At 36.9% G+C, this 14,688-nt stretch overlaps 1 protein-coding gene across 2 annotated transcripts in view; it reads right to left on the bottom strand.

The window, feature by feature from the left end:
* The window catches only part of DIAPH3 (diaphanous related formin 3), a 214,861-nt gene that overhangs the window by 63,811 nt on the left and 136,362 nt on the right, over positions 1–14,688 (bottom strand). For both annotated transcript variants that reach the window (XM_071570608.1, XM_071570618.1), the window contains one exon: positions 12,292–12,427. In XM_071570608.1, coding sequence (XP_071426709.1) covers positions 12,292–12,427 — 136 coding nt within the window. The remainder of the gene's footprint in view (positions 1–12,291; positions 12,428–14,688) is intronic.

The raw sequence follows: 14,688 nt of genomic DNA, 5'->3' as shown, positions 1-14,688 counted from the left end.
CCATGCTGTAATGCTGAATGATTTAGGCTCCAGGAAGAACAGCAGATCACAGAGAGGAGGATAATTCAAGACCTCAATGCAGTAGCAAGCTCCAAAGTTTTGGATGTGGTTCCATCTTTCATACTCAGAGTCTAAGGCAGCCAGATTCTGTGAAGTATTCATAGTGCTGCCATGTAACAACTTCTACATCTTTCAGTCTTACACCTGAAGGGCAGAACACTTTTTGAAGGCATTTACATTGCAAACATAAAAATACAAAGCAACTTTAATGCTTCAAAGTGTTTAGCAATAACCACCTAAACTCAGACTCTACACTCCAGTGAAATTAAGATACAAATTGTGGGTGGGTGTTAGGGACAACTTTGTTCAGAAAATGCACTGGATATATGGACTTCAACTTGACCTTGTTCTAAGGCTTTCAAGGCTTTTTCTGGTGAAAGCCATAGGACCAATCAGATAATTTTCACTAACAGGTTAGTTAAGGAATACATGACTGCAGTTTGACTTCCAATAACAGTGCATGAACTAGAGCCATGACTCGGAACACAGGGGTTCCTTTGACACTGATCAAATTTTGGAAGAACCTTGTTACACTACAGCAAGTAAAAGAAAATTTCCAATGCAGAGATACAAAGCAGAAGTAGCTGTCGAGTGTGCCTTGGATGGACTGGCTGAAAGGACAGCTCCTTTTAGATTTAAGAGTATCAAATCCAATTTCAGCCAAAAATACTACTATTCACAGTGACTTCAAGCAAAAGACACACAACAGCCCTTCCCAGAAGTAAAACACATGTACATACCTCACATTTCACATCAGCAGTCTAGTTCAGTATCAGAAGAGGTACATTTCTTACTTATGCCCAACACAAAGTAGAAAGCCTTTGACAGTGCTTCAGAGCCCTAGGCAAGTGTACTATAAAACGGTATGATTTCTCCTAATTACTAATATACCTGCTCCATAAATCTAGCTGAGAAGAGTAGGTTTCATGCCATCTTGTTTGCTCTTGATAAATTGGTCCATTGTTGGACTGTCATAAAGTGCTTTTAGGGTACAGAAATAGATACATCTTAACTATGAGCATATGAATGAAAATGTGTTCCAACATTCATACAGCTTAAAAGAAGTTAAATACAAACTAAAACTACACCTTTAGTGCACTCTGAAAGACAGCTGTCCCTTTCAAATCAGCTGTTGAAATTCAGGTTGGTACCTACACCAATTTAACTTCTGTAAGACAGCTAATATCACCAAAACCAAAAGGTAAGCTTAAGGGGTGGTTCTGTATCACAGAGATACAAAATACTTCAGTGATGTAAGGTACCAATTTCTGCATCTCAGTTGGGTCATAATTTCACACTTAAGTAATGGGAAAGAGAACGAAATCATTTTAATGTTGAGCTTTTTAATAAAAATGTATACATTTCCGGTGTTCATCATGAGTCTATAAATCCCATTCTTTCTGCAACAACAGAAGAAAGCCACTGTAAACGCATTGTCCACAGGGATTATCCATGTTCATTTATATCGATGCCAAATCCAGTAAAAAGACTTCCAGAGCAAGCATTTCTGAGAGAGCTCTCAAAAATATATCCCTGATATAAACTGGAGTTATAGAAGAATGAACAGAATCCCAACTCTTTAAAGTGGTGTGATCCAGGACTTGATACTGGGGATAACTATCTGTCATATCTTCCACTGGGACCTCAATGATGGGAGTGCACTCTTATCAAGTTTGCATATGGTGCAAAATTCAAAGTAATGGCAGACTCACCAGACAGTTATGCTGCCATTCAGAAGAACCTTGACAAAGTGGAGAAATGGACACATAGGCTTCCTAAGGAAATCCAACAAAAGACCTGTATGTGGTGAGGTGCAACCTCAGCGCACATACAGCACATGCTGTATGCTGTGCATACAGCAGCACAGGTTGGGGCTAACTGGCTGGAAAGCAGCTTGAAAAAAAAAAGATTCTGGTAGACAACATATTGATTGAGTCAGTATTGTGCCTCTGTGGCAAAAATAAATGAAGAAGGCATTGCCAGCAGGTCAAGAGGTCATCCTTCCCCTCTACCCGGCACTGGTGAGACATGTATGCGGTGCTGGGTGTGGTGGGCTCTCCAGTATAAGGAAGATACAAACATATCTGATCAATGTCAAGGGCCATAAAGATGAACAAGGGACCAGAGTATGTCTGAGATAGCTGGGACTGTTCATTCTAGAAAAGAGAAGGCTCAGGGGGATCTTAGCCCCTGATGGAGGACAAGCTGTGATGTAAGAGGACTGAGCCAGACTCATCTTAGAGATGCCCAGAGACAGGATAGGAGGCAATGAGCACAAACTGATTACAGGAAATTCCATGCAAAAGTAAGATTTAATTTTTTCTCTTGAGAGTGTTCAAACATTCTAAAAGGTTGCCCATCTACAATGGAAATTAAACATGGCTACAATAATAGAGGTTACCTTTTCACAAAGTCCACAAAAATAGTAACTACTAACAGCCTGAAAATGAAATTGTTTTCTGCATACACACCTACTGTCTTACCAACTCAACAACACAGTGTTGCATTATATATTGTATTATCTGATAATATTTTTTAAAAGTCAGTCTAAAGACTCAATGCTTTTATAGCCCTTTTCCTATTCAGTAGGGATACTGTGCCTTTTTAATGGGAAAAAAACCTGCTAAATTGAGGAAAATGCTACGTTTCTTTTTAGTTATATTTAATCACTCATAACTAAAACAGACCAACCTTATGGATTCTTATCCAAGGCTAAGATTTTTATAGGACAGCTGATAGTGAGAACCATCTAATACATATGAAGTCAGTCACTATGTTCTACTATTAATGAATGATTTCCCTATTTTCTTTACAGATCACCATTCCAATCACAGAATCACAGAATATGCTGAGTTAGAAGGGACCCATAAGGATCATCAAAATTCCAACTCCTCGTCATACACAGAACCACCCTGAAGAGTCACACCATGTGCCTGAGAGGACACTTACTGAACACTGTCAGGTTTGGTGCTGTGACCACTTCCCTGGGGAACCTGTTCCAGCAATCAACAACCTTCTGCATGAAGAACTTGTTTTTAAGATCCAACCTAAACCTCTCCTGACACAACTTCAGGCCATTCCCTCAGGTCGTGTCACTGGTCACCAGCAAGAAGAGATCAGTGCCTGCCCCTCCTCTTCCCCTCATCAGGAAGTTGTAACTGCAATGAGGTCACCCCTCAGTCTCCTCCAGGCTGAACAGACCAAGTGACCTGAGCTGCTCCTCATATGGCTTCCTCTCAAGGCCCTTTACCATCTTTGTTGCCCTCGCAAATAGCCTAACAATTTCTTATACTGTAGTGACCAAAACTGCACACCACTGACACTGGCAAGAATACAACCAATCTGCTTTCCAGAATAGCCAAAAACTAGTATTTTCATTAGTTTTGTTTCACATAAGGAAAAAATACAAACACCTATTATTGAGAAATATCAATTACAATTTCACTTAGAAAGCAGTCAGAATAACTCCAGTAGCATTCTTAATTGAACTTAGCTTCTTAAAAGAATACATGTAGCTGAACATAATACACTTGTGTATTTGTGTGTGTGTGTGTGAACATCTTGTCTCTTGGTTACTGTGTACCTCTAAAAGAGTTCACTGAGCACATCATTATTTCCATTCAAATTTTAACAGCCAGTAAATCAGAAAATACACACAATGATCACTCATACTGACAGTTGTACTACAGAGCTGAGGGGCTGAAGGAAATTTCCAAGTTATATAATTTCTCACTAGTGGAGTGATAAAGTTCTGACTGGATTACATCACTGAGCTTAGTCTAAGGAAAGCTTCTGGACAGCTTTGGGTAGGAAAGTCTTTCTGATTAGGTAGCTATAAATGCACAAGAATACTCATGGGGATCAGACCAATGGTCCACCTAGCTCTGCATTCTTTGTGCACTAGTAGCTGATAGCAAACATCTATAAAAAGGACAGGATAAATATATAATGACATTTCTAGAATGGTCTCTTGGTCCCCAGCTGTTTGTGATTCAAAGACTTTGTATTTGCATTTAATAGTCTTCAATGGATAGAAGCTGCCAGAGAAATCAAGCAACTTTTGCCAGCAAGCTTCAGAGCAGGAGTATTTTGGTATGCAGTAACAAGACTGCACTTCTGTACAACCACTGAGGTATTGCTGAGTGAAGATAAGAGTCACAGTGAACAGCATAGAAATAGAAGCAGCAGCAGACTCAGTTTGAAGGAAGAGTCAAAGACATGACCTTCCAATCAGTTAGCTTTTCAACAGTTACAGAGGAGGTTCTTGGCTCTTTTACAACCTTGGACTGGGGAAAGTAAAAATAAAGCACATCCACCAACGCTTTGGTAAGGATATTTATTCCTCCCTTCCTCTGCAACTTGTGAGAAGAAAGTTTTGATGATACAGAAAAAAAGAGAGAATAAAAGCATCACATAGCAGGAGTGAGAGTTTAAAGAGGACTCTGATGTCTACCTCCCTACGAAAGAGGTGTGAGGTAGTATTTGGAGTAGGAAATGCCTACTCAAATCAAAATCTACTAACCTGTATAAATGTTAGAGCTCTTAACCCCAAAGATGACTCCAGAGACTGTAATTATTTTTCATGGTAATGCCATCTGAAATCTGCTGCAATCTTTTCACATTTGTTTAGAAATTTTACTGCTACAGCATAAATGGCAAGCATTCTGAGAATCTTCATCTACAGACATTACTTTATTGACCCTTAATTTTTTCAACAGTTCTGTTTGTTCTGGCTATTTTTATCTCTCCCAAATACAGATGCTATTTATTTTTCAGGGGCTTTATGTAAATCTCAGTGTCACAACCCCCTTTCAGCTGCTTACTCCTAAGAGTCCGCTTTTAAGTAAAATTTTTGGAAAGAAAATGATTATTTCTTCTAAACAACTTGCTCTTTTGGAGCTAGTACTTTGTACAAACTAATAGCAGCTGCTGCATTCTGAGCCCATGGGTTGCTAATAAGTGCATGAACCTCCATGTTTCGGAAGATTTAGCACCTTTAACACCTTGTTAGAACATGACCTGTGACTATCAGTTGGTGATATAATTACTATACACTCAGATCAGTTCTACGTTTTTGCACTAAAACCATCCAATTCCCTGAACTGATAAGGTTTTGCTGTATCTCATCTTTTGCTGTGGCTTCTGCAGATGTATCATACATTCATTTTTTGGGGATTTTTTGATTGAGCATACCTGTATTTTATCGTTCTCTGTAAGCATCTTCAATTATGAATGTGACAATTACTCTTGAGGGAACATATGTTCTCAGTAATTTACCCAGATTTACACTTTACTGTCAAAACAATACAATTGCAGCTGAAAAATAACCTCCATACTTACAGATGTAACAGGTAACATTTCCCTTCTGGTGTATTTGTGGCCAATATCTGTGACATCTCCTCCTTCACATGTAGGAGTTTTTTGGAGTTTTTTTTGTAAACTGACATTATGCAAAATCAGATCTACTCTCCAGACTCGCTATGGGCTTACTATCAACTGTCCACTAAGTATTAACATAAGCAAGTAATGAGCACATATGTATGGCCAAACTTTGCGAATGAAGCTTTGGGAAGGGCTCTCCCCACGTGGGTGTGCCCTTCGAGCCTGCACAGTGGATTTTTTAGGTGAGGCACAGCATGCACGGAACTGGTCCCACTGTTTAAGTCCCAAGGTCCATCTGCCACGGCCGAGTGAGCTTGGACAGTGACAGTGAAGTCCTCAGGACTGTCTACAGCACCCAATACTAACCAGGGCTGACCCTGCTGAGCATCCGTGATCTGACGGGATCGGATGGCAGGTAATGAGTAGGCAACTCTATAATGTCTTACAGTTATTTCTGACCATTGTAATTTAACATAAGAGGAAGAAGTTACCCTCCTCGTAGTTACAGAACAGAGTCGCTTCCCACTGGCCTCATAGTAAAAGCAATCCTTAAGAATAAATTCAAATAACAGAAATTGATCTCAGGAATTCTCTTGGTGAAGAGGGTCCAATTTGAGGATGAGTGGAGGCGGTCCAGAACAATGGGAAAGAGTATTCAGCAGCAGAAAGGAACTGAGTGGAGCACTGGAAATTTCAAAAGGAGAAATGCCCTAGAGAACAGAGCCCTTATACAAAAGGCATGCAGGATAGTAATATTATATACTCAGGAATTTGTCATATATATCATTATCAGATCTGTTGTCCCCTTTACAGTAAATTTAGTTGGATGAGACCTATTCTTAAAGGTGCAAAAGCTAGCAATACACCTACAGTTTTCCAAAAGTTGTGCTTTCTCAGGAAAATAGCCCAAAAGACATTTTAAACCATGTATTAGAAACTAATGATGTCATCTCATTTGTAATGGAACATGAGCACATTTTTATAACCTGCGTCATTTGCAGTGTTTGCTCTCCTCAGAGGAAAGGAGTGCTACTGAGAAGTAAGTATCAAATCTCCTATCCCAGTGAGAAGAAATTAATAAAATGGAGGCCTTATGAACTTCAGCTAAGCAGGGAAAGCAGGGTCTTTTGGGGGTACTTACTAATATAAATAAGGTTGAGGATTTTTTAATTTATTTCAAAGGCAAGCGTTTTATCTGCCAGAATCTGAACTTTAATTACCTAATTACATTTACTATTTTCTTTGCTTAAACTGTCAGCATCTACAGTGTCCTTTTGTTTTGCAAAACACTACAGAACTAATGAAAATATTCATATTGCATAATGTAGCAGATAGTAATAAAGTAGTAAATATTTGAAGAACCAAAACAGAAAAGGACTTAGCAAGTTTCTGAGACTTGAATGTGTTTTTTTTTTCCCAAAACCAGATAAACAATATAAAACCTCTGCAAAAATAAATGCCTCAGAATTGTCTGCAAATAAGGTTTTAACTGTTTAAATAAACTAAAAGATGTATTTAAAATCAGATCGTTGTGATAAAAGTGAAACTGAATAACACAATTGAAAACAAACTAATATTCTGCATTGGAAATCAGATGTTTCAGTTTGGCATTACTTAATTCCTTTTGCATAAGAGAAGGGCAGTCTTTGTAAAAAACCACTGATAAAAGTGGCTTGTTACTTAAATAGTATTCAAAGTAAGGCACAATGAAGATGCCACAATGATGGAGTTCTCAATTATATTACAATAAATTTAGCTGGTATTATCGCAGTTATATAATTCTCTACACTGATAAAATCAAAATAATTGATTGGTGTTCTCTCTGCTAAGAATCTGAACAGCACCAGAAAGCATGTATCTGAATGTTAATAGTATGCAGACAAGTGGCATTTACATAAAGATCCCCTTCCACTGGCTATTTACCTTTGGAAGGACAGAGTGTGATGGTTTGATCTGGATTCACAAAAGCAAGTAAAGCAATCTTACTGACAAAGCATCTCATGATGAATATCATTTTGCAGTCCAGAGAATATTTAGAGGACAGATTTTATCAACATAAATTTCAAAATACCAAATATCATTCACTACTTAGTCAAAATGTTTACTGAATTCTACATACTTTTCAAGTTAGAATGGAGCTGAAAGGAAAACATGAAGATGGTACTTTTCCTATGTCAACTTCCAACTCAACAGCCTTTTTTATCAGTGAACTATTTGGGCTGCCATCATTAGGACAGGTAGGTGTTGCTAAGATGAAAAATAGAAATAGAGAATTTTAGAAAACTACAATTTAGAGGTATGTAATTCTGACATTGTTTCAGGTACAAATCTCAAAACAAAATTGCAAGAGAGCAAGGAAAATGATTCCATATAACAAAAATCTATGGTCTTATTAGCAGAACTCCAAATTTATATTGTAAAGCCTACCTAAAATGTTATTTTTTTTAAAACAAGCTGTATTGCATATTCATAAAAACCTACACACTTCACAAACTACAAAATTTTGATATATTTATATCTTAAACATGAAAAAAACTGAACTTAAAACTTTATGAAGATTTATCACAAAGTACACATATTTATCTAGTTTTAGAAAACGATGATATCAACATGGAACTTGGTGTAACAGTATTTTAAAGGCAGTCTGGTGCAGAGGTATGGATGATAGAGCATACGCTATAATCTAGATGACTAAATTGTCACCTGAGCATCAAAGGCACAACATAGCCTAAGAAAGATTATTATAGTTCATGAGAAGGCCAGTATACAGTAAGACCATCTCATATTTGCCATAAATGTTAGTTACTCCTAATAGAATTATTGTTTTCAACCTGAAGATATTAGTTTAAGCTAAAACTCAAGAGTTAACTTAAATCCAGATCAATTTTCTCCTTGGGTTAATACGATCCTTGTAGCGTCAGTCAAACCAGGTATAATATAGCCCTAACATGCTATATGCAACTTGTTGACTCAAGCCACATATTGGGTTTATTTTAATAAAATGCATATTTTGTTACATATTTTCTTCAGATATAAGTGGGGAGTTTCCCTGCCGATAGCAGGGGCGTTAGGACTAGGGGATCTTTAACATCCATTCCAACCCCTTAACATTTTATGATACTATATGAAGTTTTTGTAAATGCAAAAAAAGGTCAGCAATGCCCCCCACCCCCCCAAACTTAAAAACTTTTGCAGTATTATGTAGGTCACTTCTATGGAAAGAAATTAATCACAGTTTGCTTCACCTTGTGTACCAAAAGATTGCACCATAGGCAACAAACTCCTGCTTTTCAAATAGCTTCTAAAAGCAGATGAAAGATGAAGAAACCCAAAGAAAAGGACTTCAAGAAAAAAGCAGAATCTAGGACAGGTTAAATGTCTCTGTTGTCCATATGACCAGTGGTTAACAAAACAAGCTTAGGATGATATTACAAATATTGTTTAAATCTTGGATACCAGCTCAGGTCTTAAAAGGTACTGAGTATAGGCTGAAAGCAGAAGCTCCTGAGTCATAAAGTAGTCACTAATAGGTAATTAGGAGTCACTGAAAAAAAAATCACAACCTCAAGCACTGTGAAAAGATTGTTTTTACATTAAGAAAAGAATCAGCAGCTAAGCAAGAAAAAGGCATTGCTGTAGCCTGATGAATTAAAACCCACTGAAGCATTTTGCATCCTGTAATCTAGGAATAGACAAGAGGATTGTGAACTATCTAGAAACAAATCCATTTTATAAAAGAATAATATCTCAAACTATGCATAGGGAAGGAAAGAGAAGAGGGTAGAGAAGAAAAAAATATATCCATTTAAGTTCTAGCTTCCCTTGCAGAAGGCCTCTCAAAGGTCAGTATCTGCCCTTGTCAACTAGGACTGCCACTGGTAGCCATCATTGACAACACCACAGTATCAACCACATGAGATTTTGTAATCACAATAAATTTAGGACATAGATGTTCAGGCTTTGACTATGTAGTGGTAGCGATTGATTGATTGATTGATGGCAAGAATTAATTATAGTGATAATGACAAATAATGCAGAAGAGTAAGATAATAGTACAACCAGTGCTGTTAATGACTGTCAGTCCACTAAAATGAGGTTGGGTTATTTTTGGATTGTTTCTTTAACTGTTTCTTTGTTTTCTTTTTTTGTTGTTGTTGCCGCTTCTTTGTTTGCTTTTTTTCTTTTTAAAGGAGAGAAACAGTCAAGAAATGCCAAAGTAGCACATTGCACTGTGATACACAGCCATTCCTACCTTTCAGGTAATTTTCAGTTCAAAAGCCATGTTACTGAAAAAAGAGTTGAGATGCAGAGTACACTATGGGCTGTCCACTGAGAAAAAAAGTATTAAAGAACCATGTAGCATATATACTTCAATCTTTTTTCTTCTTCTAAGTATACACCTGTGAAATCCTGAAAACAATAACTCCTGGGCTGGTGGCATCAATTTTCAGCTACTTTATTCAAGCAGTACTTGAAATAATGTTTCTACAAATCCAACATCTGATCCAATCACCATATAAAGAAACAATATGCAGCAAAAATCAGTTACTACACTGTGGAAGCACAGAATATTTAAGCAGGAAGAAATCTGACAGGAATGTCTGCAAAACCTTGGGAAAACATCAGGTCTCTGGCAAGTTGAGCTGGGACACGATAAAACCTAATCCAGTCTGGAGTCACTGGCCCATCTCTCGTCCTTGCACTTGAAAAGACTTGTAGTTCCTGTGTATTCTCTGCCTTATATCAAAACCTCTTTTGCAACATCTATTGTTTCCCTGTCTCCTTGTGTTCATGAATAATCGAATAGCTCTAGATAGCTGTCCCCCAAAGTGACTGACATACAGTAATCCCTAGTTAACATAAACCCTCCCACGTTTAGAATAACCCTGCCTCTCAATGATACTAAACCTATATTAGACAAAGTTTTTACAATAAATTTTCTTTATTCTTCCCTCGAATAAAGTCCATTCTTGACTGCCACACTCCAGGTAAGATTTTGGCAGAGGGAGGATCTGGTTATGATTTTTTTAGCAGGTCAGATGTAAATATTTTGTGACTGATTGACAGATTCTTATTGAGAAAACAGCCCTTCAGTGACCTAGGTATAGCCAGGAAAAAATGGGAAAAAAGGTTTTTTTGATTGTCTGTGTTACCCCAAAGAATCAGGACAACATTATGCCTCTTCAATTTAAAAACATAAATATAGTTTTGGTAAGACTGTAAAAAAAAAAAAAAAAACAACCAACCCCAGTTTTCACACTTGTTGCTGTGCTCCCTGACAAATCTACCCCACATGCTTTCCACTGCCAGAATTTGATTTTCCTAACAAACTTCTAAAAATACCTTGCAAATAGACACAAGAACCCTTACAAGTCATCAGTAGCCAATTTAGTGAATATCAGACTGGAGACATTTATAGCTGAAAGTGATTCTAGCATCCTCTTTTATTATCTGCTGTTTAGATCAGTCATTCCAGACTGAACCTTAAGTGGCTGCTTACAAGACCAAGAAACCTCCTGCTGTATGCTTACACCATTTAATAAAAAGCCAAGATACTTAAAGACAAGTAGATGCCAAGTACTTAGTTCCCTGCTACGTTAGCTGAAGTGGCCTCTACCAGAGGCCTACATATGCATACAGGTAGGTAACACAAAAGTCTCAGCGTTGGCACCTGTATTCTGGAAAGCCTGAACATGACATTATGAAGAACAGAACTTGGGAGTAGCTTTAATTTTCACTGAAAGGCTATCAATTTTCCAATCAAAGCCCTATCAGTCATACATACAACATGTCTGAGAGAAATCTCTGTTGAAACACTTTCAACTGTGCATGAATGTAGATACCAGTTTTACCCTCTCCTAGCCTCCTGCAGACCTTCTCTATCTTCTGCAAGCTTTAAAAACATTGTCATTGGTGGTTTTCTGATTGGGTGTGGAATTGTATTTTCGAAGAATTAGAAATTCTGAGTTCAGAAAGCAGCTGCCTGATTTCCCAACTTAGGAGAAAGCTCTAATCTCACACCTCAAGACATGAATAGTCTTATAAAAATAAATCAAAGACTTTTGGTCTGAAGCATCTCTGAAACTAAATACACCTACTCCAGCTATTAGTGAAAAGTGAAGGAGACAGATAATCATTTATGCCAAAGGTGCCAACCTGGCCTTGAGTAGCGAACTGTTTAACAAGATCTGCTCAGAAAAAATCAAAAAGACTAGCTCATGGTAATTTACACAGTAAGTCATGTATCATTCTGAAGGATTACAGAAGCTCAGTCTGGGATAAAATACAGAAGTAAAGAGGATCATCAGGCATCTCTTTAGTAACAGAGAACTCACAGTATATGCCATCTCTTTTGATACAAAAGACAATATAGCATGAGTAAGTATAAAAATGCATGGCTGAGGAATTATTTGAGGTGTTTCAATAGGAACCTGTTGAAATAACAATTGACATACTCATAGAAAAATACAAGTACTGTAAGAAGGATTTATTCTCACAAAAGAACAAAAAAAGAGTATGTAACCTGAGTTAAAGAAAATGGGTTTGTGATTTGGAAACTCTTTTCTCCGGTAAAAAAGGATTCTAAGCATAACTGAACTTATACTTGGTCACGCAAGGTTCGAAATATTCCAGTGGAAAAATAAAAAGCAGCATTATAAGTAATAACCTGAGAAAAAAGGTAATCAGGAAAGCTCATTAACAAAATAAAAATTAACAACTTCTTTGCTGAAAACTTTACTCACTGAAAAATCATTTATCTTTTTTCTCATAGCACATTCAAATAATGAAAAAATAGCAGCTTTACTTCCAATAAAACGCTTGGTAAAATGGGTTTTCTACATCACTTACCTGTTTTCATTTCTAACAAGCGCTTTTTCTTTTGTTGTCTCTCTTGTTTTTCCTTTTCTGCCTTCTCCTTAGCTATTTTAGCACGTCTCTGTTTTTCTTCTGCTTCCCTTCTTCTCATATTTTCCTTTACTGCTTGCTATGAAAAAAAGTAATATAGAGTTCCATGAAAACTGAAGTCTTAGCAAAAACAAAGCTGAACCTTAAAAATGAAGAAAAAAGCTTTCATGTTGCCTAACTAATCTCAATTTACCAAGCCAAGTAAGTATTTTACATTCCATGTTTAGTACATTTTATTCAGAAGAATATGCAAATTCAGAATAAATACATTAAAAGCATACTAATTGCCACAGCAAGAAATACAACTGAAGAATACACATGTTAATGTAGGAAGAATTCAACATATGTAAACCACCTTGTTTTACAAAATTCTAAGTATGTTACTATTTGTATTTCTAGAATAGTTTCAATACTTATTCTTTCTCATGCTGCCAATGCAGCAAGCAAAAGAAGGCTGCCTGGATGATAAAAGTGTTGCATTTTTCTTATTCTTACTTACATATGCATTAATTCACTGGGTCTATAGATTATTGTCTTCTGGATAATATCTGTACAATATTACTTATTTTGAATTATAAATAACTACTCCAAAACTTCCAGTGAAGCCAAAACAGAACAATGAGTTTCAGAGTTTTTAAATCATAATTTTTCATATTCAGACATTAAGCAAAAGAACTGTGTCACATTCAACACATATTTTACAAAACTATTTTCGGATTACCTTTTCAATATTTTAGAGTTAGCTATGTACATTGGTAAATTCTCAGTGCTTTGAGAATTTACATTTGCATTAAATGTAAAGCGCGCCTATTCTTCATTGCAGAAAGGGTTTTTTTTCGTCACCCAGTTACACAGAATCCTATTTTTCATAATATATCAAAGTGTCCCCTCTTACAAAATGGCAAACATCTTCACAAGGTCTGAGGCAAAAGCTGCATAAAGGCAAAAGGGATAATTAATGTCTCATGTTGTTTTTAGTGGGGAAAATGTCCAGATTGCACTCAAAAAAAAAAAAGACTGAAAATTATTATATAGCACAGGTCAGTGTGGATTATAGCAATATTTGCCTGGGCACTTCAGCATCACTGTAATAGTGACCAAAAGAAGGGAAAAGAAAAATAGCACATAAAACTTGTGAAGAAATACTTGTCTTGGATAACTGAAAGAGAATAAGTTTTCCATCATTAAAAAAATGACAACAAAATAGGGTTTTTTATGCCAAGCAAAACTGTACTTCAACACTGTCATTTCTAAAGTAATCTCTGTCAAATTTCTTGATACAGGGGGAGCACAGGAGAAGCCTACTATAAAACACTAACATTTTTGATTGAATTATTTTTAACAAATTCTTTGCTGATTTTCAGATTAGGCATTCTGTAGAATAAACTTCTGGGTAAAACTCAAATGGAACTCGAGCACAAATAAATACAGAAATTACACACTTTCTTAATAGAGTGATCAAGGAAATTTCTACTTTGCATCTACTTTTTCCCCAAAATTAATACCAGTAGGACTCGGCCTCAGAATGCAGTCATTCAAATGTGGGAGTCTCCTCTTTCCAATCATACTGATCAAGTGGGCCTGATTTAGTACCTCACATCTTCATATTCAGTGCAAATTGGAAGATTTGGTGTACCACACCTTGTCCCCAGCCTTTCTCTAGCAGGACAGTGACCTTCCACAAATTTTACGTCACAGCTTAAAATTTCAGGCTGATGACGTCTTGGGTACCTTTTAAGACTCCTCTCCAGGGTACTAGGCACTTCTGGTGTTAGATCTCCTTTGAGACATCAGGTAGACAGCTCTTCAAATTCCACTAACTGTTCTAAGTATGCATCTCCCTTGACTAGAATACAAGATTAGACACCGAAACTCACATTCAGATGCCAATTTTTTAAGGTATGTGCCCTAGAACCCTACCTGTTCCATGTGTTTTCAACACAAAACATAAATGGCATACCAAGACCTAGATTTTCTGAGATGGAAGCATTCTTGGGTTCTCTCATATGCTTTCCAGGGTAGTTTCTAATTTTTTTTAAAGTCTTTGCACTATATGAAAGAAAAATAGAGTCTAGGGAAGAAAGTCTTACTTGGTTGCTCTTTTACTTTTTCTTGAAGTCAGGTTTTTTCCTGCAGAGCAACCTAGTGTCAATAGGAGCAAGGAGTTTGTATAGCCCTACGATTAGTGCACTGTCTTGGACAGAAGAGTTGTTGACTCAAGGCCTCTTCACTCCCTGTTGTAAAACTGCAGGAAAATTCTAAGCATTAGACAAGCAATTACTTCATCTTTAAAGCTATCCTTTCAAGAAAAGGAATGGGCTTGTTAGCAGTCCCTGTGAT

This window comes from Pithys albifrons, chromosome 1 (genome assembly GCF_047495875.1).
Source record: "Pithys albifrons albifrons isolate INPA30051 chromosome 1, PitAlb_v1, whole genome shotgun sequence".
Lineage (NCBI taxonomy): Eukaryota > Metazoa > Chordata > Aves > Passeriformes > Thamnophilidae > Pithys > Pithys albifrons.
Note: the sequence above shows the minus strand (reverse complement) of the source record. Positions and strands in the feature narration are given on the sequence as shown.